This window comes from Lolium rigidum, chromosome 7, assembly GCF_022539505.1.
Source record: "Lolium rigidum isolate FL_2022 chromosome 7, APGP_CSIRO_Lrig_0.1, whole genome shotgun sequence".
NCBI classification, from domain to species: domain Eukaryota; kingdom Viridiplantae; phylum Streptophyta; class Magnoliopsida; order Poales; family Poaceae; genus Lolium; species Lolium rigidum.
This window is the reverse complement of record NC_061514.1, coordinates 125,580,755-125,589,232: the sequence shown is the minus strand read 5'-3', so window position 1 is coordinate 125,589,232 and position 8,478 is coordinate 125,580,755. Positions and strand designations below refer to the sequence as shown.

At 43.6% G+C, this 8,478-nt stretch overlaps 1 protein-coding gene across 1 annotated transcript; it reads left to right on the top strand.

The window, feature by feature from the left end:
• Positions 1-730: 730 nt before the first annotated feature.
• On the top strand, positions 731-2,503 carry LOC124677461. Its single transcript, XM_047213447.1, has 4 exons — positions 731-836; positions 908-1,330; positions 1,475-1,689; positions 1,769-2,503. The coding sequence occupies exons 1-4, from the start codon at positions 818-820 to the stop codon at positions 2,423-2,425; spliced, it is 1,314 nt and encodes a 437-aa protein (XP_047069403.1). The 5' UTR covers positions 731-817; the 3' UTR covers positions 2,426-2,503.
• Positions 2,504-8,478: the final 5,975 nt, after the last annotated feature.

Sequence of the window (8,478 nt, the reverse complement as noted above, 5' to 3'; positions counted from 1 at the left end):
AGCTCGAGGCCACCCAAGGTCCGCGCCTCCCAAATCCCAACCCCAATTCCGTCGTGCCGGCCAGGGAAACATCGCAGAAGGAAACAACATGAAAGGAAAAAAAAACCATCATACAATTAATACAGTAAAATATTACTACTAGTCAAACATGCGTGTAATCCAAATCTTACACAAGACAACTCCGTAATCCGCAGCAATTCGATCAAATATTTATACAACACACAAGAACAATTTATTTTCGCAACTCTTGGATTTGCGGACATGATTGTTTCTCTTAAGGTCATGCAACTTCTGTAGGATAAGAATAATACAGATTTATCAACTCCTGCAATTTCTCTATGCATGCCAGTCAAGCTGGGCAAACTATAGATCAAAGAACTCTAAATAAAAATTGTGATCTACTGAATGACAATTATGTTGTGGAGCTTGAAAGCAGAACATAAGTAATGATATCACAAGATAAGGATAAAAAACGAAACACTGATGTCGTATGTTTCAACGAGCATAGCATCCCAAGTACTCAAGCTTGGTTTCTTCCAGGTCAAGCAAAAAACGCCTAACAAAATCAAAGGTGCTAATTAGGCTTTGAAACAAACCTTCATGGATATCCTTCTTTTGGGTTGATCCGAAACATTCATGAACAAGCCCATTAGTAGCCCGAACTCATAAATTGGAGGCCTACTAGCAGGTATTACATGTAGTGTAGTCGGTAACGGAAGGCGAGTCCGGGAGGGAGTAGCATCCGCCGCACCTGGCGGCGGCAGTTCATCGAGGCGGGTTATTACACGCGCCGCACCTTGATGCTCGCCGGAAGATTATGGAGGGTGGAGGAAACGGTAAGGGCGTTCAATCCCTCCTCCTTTTTCTTCCGTCCCCCTTTTCGTTTGTAAATTTGTCGACTTAACAGATGTCGCGGCGGTGGCCATGGAGTTGGATCTGGACATAGCGACTACGAGAAAGAAATTAGAGGATGAGGTGCTCGGCACTTGGCTATGGGACAAGGAGCTGGACTCCATCGTCAAGGAACAGCAAGAGCGAGACGAGGAAGGCAATTACGAATACTACGAACCGGACGGACCACACGAATTATACGACGATGAAGAAGACGAGCTCCATTGCGGTTCAACGGGATACGGGTACATGTTCCGCTACGAGGACGGGAACCCTTTTTACGCCTCCGATAGGGAGGAGAGGTGGGAGAATCAGATGCAGTTTCCTCCTATGCCCACCGCCGAGAAATCACATCCATTTTGGAGAGTCTGGAAAGGGTCTCTTCATGTCGAAGGCCCGTGTCAGCTCAATCCAAATCCGGTGTCTGCACAAAGCTTGTGTAAGTGGGCACACTAAAATTTTAATTATGAAATTTTCATTCAATGAATCCACATAATTCTTAGCATATATGCTTACTACATTTTATAAAGTTCTTACATCACAATTTTCGATACTTAATGATTTGTTTTCGTATTGGCTGCAGTGCCTCCATTGCCAATATGGGAAAACCGTTGGGTGGACAAAAAGGAGAACGAACCTTGTCGACGGGCTATCCAAGTGTTCAGTTTGAATTTATTGCCTCCTCATGATGACACGGTTGAGATCTATGGTATGTTTGCTTTCCGAGATGTACGAAACCACGGACTACGCAACTTTGTCTTTGAATACTCAAGGGACAAACCATGCAAGCTTAAGCCGGTGAGTGTACCTTTTCTTATTTTCTCTCGCTCTTATTTTCTCTTTATTGAAGACCATACATGATATATGAAATATACAGGGTGCTTCTAAGCTTCAACCTCTACTTACCCCGCATCAAGGCATCTATGCTGTTGGGCTTGTGCTAATTGAGTATCGTTTACTAATTAAGGATGTAGAACGTGAAAACGATAAGGTATTAATAGACGGATATTCTGTCTATGCTCCATCATTCTATGCAGACTATGAAAGGCTCCATTGGCACATCAACACCGGCCACCATGGTAGCGTCAATCTGAGAATGGTCGCTATCCCAAAAGCGGTGTTGGCTGTGTTGGAGTGCGAGATACACCATCTTGGGGACAATTTGTTTGATTCACTTACAGTAACTGCGGTTTATCGTACCGTGCATGGGGGTGCTTTTCCAATCTTCATTGGGAAGTTGAGTGTTCGCAAGCTGCCACCGGCCACAATTAGTGTGGATTACAGAAAGAATTTGACAATAGACTTATACACTCACAATAGTCACCTAGATGACGTTAATTCTCATCCTGATGGTGTTGTTGGTGACCACAATTCACCTGGTCGTTTTGATTATGATATTGAGGACATCATAACTGACACTTTGTGGTTTGAACCGCAAAAGAGCGGGAGTTGTACAAAAATGTCAAGTGATATGTACGGCCTTGTAATGTCGGTGAAGGTAACATGGTCTAGCTTGTGTGAGCCAAGTCACTAAGAATTATATCAAAGTTGTTGTAATTTTAGAAGAGCTTTGACTGGTTTCGCACCTCTTAATGTATATTAGTCACTACTGGTAGTGGTTTTTTTTTTCTTTCCTTTTCTTTTAGCAAAAGGAGAACCTTTAGATCTCGTTCATTTGAATCCCACCCCAGCTGGGGGGTCAATCAGGGTCAGCCTGGCCGCTGGCCGGCCACTTCTCAGCTCGCTCTCAGCTACACACCAGCCAATCCCTTCTCAAACCGCTCTCGCTCAGCGCACCAGCATCCCTCGCCTATAAGATCCTGCTTGTTGATTATTTTGAGGTCCTGCAGAATGAATGCATGCTAAAGAATCACCAGAGATACTTGTAATCACTAGCCCCGTGACAGTCTACTAGGAAACTTATGTGCTATAAAGCTTTGTGTGGAAAAATATGATTTCACACGGTCATTTTTGTGAGAATATAATGTGAATTTTGGTAGAGAATGAACTTCCTGTAGTTGTTCAATTTCTTTGCTAGTTTGAACATAATGCATGTCAGGCGTAGGCAGGGACGGAGCCAGGAATTAACCTCAAGGGGGCAGTATTAGTGTCGGACATGGACAAACATCAGACATGGCTCGTCCCCCCTTGTCTCCGTTACTGGGCGTAGGTCTTCTATTTTCTGAGAGATAGATCATACTATTATGTAGTTGTTCATAAGAACGCCACATGTCTCTTATATGATATTGTTGTATTTGCTTACGACTGCAACTTTGGTCATGTACCAAGTAGCTACATATAGACTATGCTAGCTGTTATTTATCCAGTGGTGTTGCAATTTATGCTACTCATTTTCTCCAGCATATAAACATCTGTTGTTATTAGTATATATATATCTGCATTCGGTTCAGACAGGAGCATATAAGAACTGCACTAGTTTCGAGGTAATGGATGTGATTTTTAGTTCATTCCTTGTTAGACCTATTCTTTGCGAATATTTTAATATTTTCATGTTGTTAAAACTAAATTGCTGGCAAATCTGTTTAGAGAATCAACTTTTGTTCTTCCCAAAACATCAGGTTGATGGAACATAAAAGCTACTCCCTCTGTTCCTTAATCTAGGATGTTTTGGCAGGCTAACATTTTATGACAAAGCAGAAGTGAGATAGGAAAAATGGCGTATATATGGATGCAATGTTATGAATCTTTCGCTCGTTGCACATTAGTGCGACAAATACATTGGGATAAGAATGAGATCAATAGCAACTAATGGCACGAGGGCATCGTGGTATAAATATGTTGGGGAAGGTATGCAAAAAGGGCTTAGAAGAAACAAACAATGAGTGCGAGACATACAAGTAATTTTCTTTCCTCTTTCTTTTTGATTACCCGCTTCGTTCGCTTACCAAATGAACCGCACTAGTAGAACAAATTACCAGAGAAAGCGAAACACAAAATTAGTGTATGTGGACCATGGACTAAATTTTTAGCTCTTGGTGAACAAAATATTGGACAGAATGGAACAAAAATTTACCGACCACACTTTTTTAAAAGTAAACGTGGAACACAAAATTTACCATCTGATGATAATGGAACAAAATCTTACTTCTTTGGGAATGAACTTTTTGATAAGGTGGAACAACAAAATATTTATGAATTATTGAACAAATTACAAGTACATGTGGAAACCAAAAAAAACTGACCATAGATGAGTTCAAGAGCAACACCATATGATGTTTTTGGAGTAACTCTTAAAAGTGTCCTAGAACAATTCTTGAAGTGTCGTGGAACAATATTACCACTAATGGAACAAAAAATCAGAGAAACAAAAGAATTACGCGTGCAAGTGGAACACAAAATTAGCGCCACCATGGAACAAAATTTTACTTTGCGGGGAACAAATATTGGACAGAAAAGAACGGAACATTATCAAGCGCGGAATGAGTTAAAGAGTAAATGCTGAACACAAAATTTAGCGCTTGAGGACCATGGAACAAATTTTTCCTTCTTGGGGAACAAATTTTCTGATAACGTGGAACAAAATAATTGCAAACCGACCCAGACGCTGAGCAAGTCCGCACCCAGCCCGGCCTGCCGAGTGCTTCTGATGGGTAGGCCGACATCTGGCCCGACCAACCGAGTGGCTCAGCCTCCTGGTTAGTCGGGCCTCTGGCCTGGCCCACCGGGTGCTACTGCCGGCCAGCTCGGTCCCTCGTCCCGCCTGCCGGGTGTGATGCCGGGTGGCCAGGCCCTTGGCTCGTTCCTGCCGAGCTGTACGCCGGGTTGCACGACTCTGCCCTAAAATGGCTAATTTTCTCATTGGACTATTTATATCCCTTCTTCCTCCTTGAGGAGGTAAGGTCAACCATTATATTTTCTCTCTCTCTCTCCCCTACTCCATTGTTGAACCTCAAAAGCTTCCTCCCATGATTCTTGCATATTCTTGAGGGATTTGAAAGAGGATATCTAGATCTACAACTCCACCAATCCATTCCTCCTCTTTATGAGGGAAACTCTTGAGATCTAGATCTTGGAGTCATTTGTTGATTTCATCCATTATTCTTCCTCTCTAATTCCTCCCTAGCACTTGTTGCTTTGGTGGGATTTGAGTGTGAGGGATTTGAACACCTTGGTGTTCTTGCTTTTGCATCCTTGCATAAGTGTTGAGCTCCCCATTACGATTAGTTCGAGTGAGAGACCGTGAGCTTGTTACTCTTAGAGGGGTGACCTCCTATTTGGCTTGGTGGTTGGTGCTCTGGTGACCTCTTCGTGGAAGATAAAGAAGAGGGTCGGGCTTTTCTTTCGTGGAGCTTGTGAAGTGGTTGTGGAGCTTGTCATCTCCGGAGTGGATAAAAAGCTAGCCATAAGGGAAAGGCCTTTGTCCTTCGTGGTATTGGCTTGGAGAAGAAGGTGATCCTTCATGGCATTCGGGAGACCTTCATGGTAACCCGCATCTCTCCAACGTGATGTACCTCACCTTGTGTGGGGGAACACGGGAATACATCTTCGTCTCCGCGTGCCTCGGTTATCTCTATACCCGAGTTTACTATCCTTGTGATAGCCATTGTGCTTGAAGTACATATATCTTGCTATCACTTGTGTTCATATATTTTGTTCCTATATTGTTTAGATTGAGTTGTTGTTGTTGCACTTAGTTGAGGCTAGCATATTTAGGTTTTGCACTTGTAAAATAAACGTTAGCTTAATTCCGCATTCTTACAAGCCAAATTCGTAATAGTTTTTAAAACGCCTATTCACCCCTCTAGGCGACATCTCGTCCTTCTAACAGCGACGACATGGCTCGGTGCGTGGTGAAGCGAGGGGATTGGAGGAGGGAGGACGAGAGGCGGCGGGTCAAGCCGGAGCTCAAGGAGGGAGGCGGGCGCGAGCGATTGGGGGACGAGATGGTGACGGGATTGGAAGAGGGGGCGTGATGCGCGTGGTTGACGTATTGTCTTTTCGTTCGACACGCGTCCGTTGGGAACCCCAAGAGGAAGGTGTGATGCGCACAGCGGCAAGTTTCCCTCAGTAAGAAACCAAGGTTTAATCGGACCGATGAGGAGTCAAGAAGCACGTTGAAGGTTGATGGCGGCGAGATGTAGTGCGGCGCAACACCGAGGATTCCGGCGCCAACGTGGAACCTGCACAACACAACCAAAGTACTTTGCCCCAACGAAACGGTGAGGTTGTCAATCTCACCGGCTTGCTGTAACAAAGGATTAACCGTATTGTGTGGAAGATGATTGTTTGCGAGAGAAAACGAGTAAAACAAGTATTGCAGTAGATTGTATTTCAAGTAAAGAGAATTGGACCGGGGTCCACGAGTTCACTAGAGGTGTCTCTCCCATAAGACGAACAGCATGTTGGGTGAACAAATTACAGTTGGGCAATTGACAAATAAAGAGAGCATGACAATGCACATACATATCATGATGAGTATAGTGAGATTTAATTGGGCATTACGACAAAGTACATAGACCGCCATCCAATCGCATCTATGCCTAAAAAGTCCACCTTCGAGGTTATCATCCGAACCCCCTCCAGTATTAAGTTGCAAGCAACGGACAATTGCATTAAGTATGGTGCGTAATGTAATCAACAACTACATCCTTAGACATAGCATCAATGTTTTATCCCTAGTGGCAACAACACAACACAACCTTAGAACTTTCTCGTCACTTGTCCTGAGTGTCAATGCGGGCATGAACCCACTATCGAGCATAAGTACTCCCTCTTGGAGTTACAAGCATCTACTTGGCCGGAGCATCTACTAGTAACGGAGAGCATGCAAGATCATAAACAACACATAAGCATAACTTTGATAATCAACATAACAAGTATTCTCTATTCATCGGATCCCAACAAACGCAACATATAGAATTACGGATAGATGATCTTGATCATGTTAGGCAGCTCACAAGATCCGACAATGATAGCACAATGGGGAGAAGACAACCATCTAGCTACCGCTATGGACCCATAGTCCAGGGGTAGACTACTCACACATCACACCGGAGGCGACCATGGCGGCGTAGAGTCCTCCGGGGATGATTCCCCTCTCCGGCAGGGTGCCGGAGGTGATCTCCTGGATCCCCCGAGATGGGATCGGCGGTGACGGCGTCTCCGGAAGGTTTTCCGTATCGTGGCTCTCGGTGCGGGGGTTTCGTCACGGAGGCTATTTGTAGGCGGAAGGGTAGGTCAAGAGGCGGCACGAGGGCCCCACACCACGGGGCCGCGCGGCCAAGGGGGGCCGCGCCGCCTAGGGTGTGGCCCCTCGTGGCCCCTCTTCGTCTCTCCTTCGGACTTCCGGAAGCTTCGTGGAAAAATAGGCCCACCGGGCTTTGATTTCGTCCAATTCCGAGACTATTTCCTTACTAGGATTTCTGAAACCAAAACCAGCAGAAAACGAGCAAGCGGCACTTCGGCATCTTGTTAATAGGTTAGTTCCGAGAAAATGCACGAATATGACATAAAGTGTGCATAAAACATGTAGATAACATCAATAATGTGGCATGGAACATAAGAAATTATCGATACGTCGGAGACGTATCAGCATCCCCAAGCTTAGTTCTGCTCGTCCCGAGCAGGTAAAACGATAACAGAGATAATTTCTGGAGTGACATGCCATCATAATCTTGATCATACTATTTGTAAAGCATATGTAGTGAATGCAGCGATCAAAACAATGTGTATGACATGAGTAAACAAGTGAATCATAAAGCAAAGACTTTTCATGAATAGCACTTCAAGACAAGCATCAATAAGTCTTGCATAAGAGTTAACTCATAAAGCAATAATTCAAAGTAAAGGTATTGAAGCAACACAAAAGAAGATTAAGTTTCAGCGGTTGCTTTCAACTTGTAACATGTATATCTCATGGATATTGTCAACATAGAGTAATATAATAAGTGCAATAAGCAAGTATGTAGGAATCAATGCACAGTTCACACAAGTGTTTGCTTCTTGAGGTGGAGAGAAATAGGTGAACTGACTCAACATTGAAAGTAAAAGAATGGTCCTCATAGAGGAAAAGCATCGATTGCTATATTTGTGCTAGAGCTTTCATTTTGAAAAGATGAAACAATTTTGTCAACGGTAGTAATAAAGCATATGCATCATGTAAATTATATCTTATAAGTTGCAAGCCTCATGCATAGTGTACCAATAGTGCCCGCACCTTGTCCTAATTAGCTTGGACTACCTGGATTATCACCGCAATACATATGCTTTAACCAAGTTTCACAAAGGGGTACCTCTATGCCGCCTGTACAAAGGTCTAAGGAGAAAGCTCGCATTTGGATTTCTCGCTTTTGATTATTCTCAACTTAGACATCCATACCGGGACAACATAGACAACAGATAATGGACTCCTCTTTTAATGCTTTAAGCATTTGACAACAATTAATTCTTTTCTCATTAGAGATTTGAGGATGTTTGTCCAAAACTGAAACTTCCACCATGAATCATGGCTTTAGTTAGCGGCCCAATGTTCTTCTCTCACAATATGCATGCTCAAACCATTCAACTCAGTGTAGATCGCCCTTACTTCAGACAAGACGAACATGCATAGCAACTCACATGAATTTC

Coding starts and splice junctions, on each gene's coding strand:
- LOC124677461 (XM_047213447.1), top strand. Junction 1,331..1,474: donor GGTGTCTGCACAAAGCTTGT/GTAAGTGGGCAC, acceptor TATTGGCTGCAG/TGCCTCCATTGCCAATATGG. Junction 1,690..1,768: donor AACCATGCAAGCTTAAGCCG/GTGAGTGTACCT, acceptor TGAAATATACAG/GGTGCTTCTAAGCTTCAACC.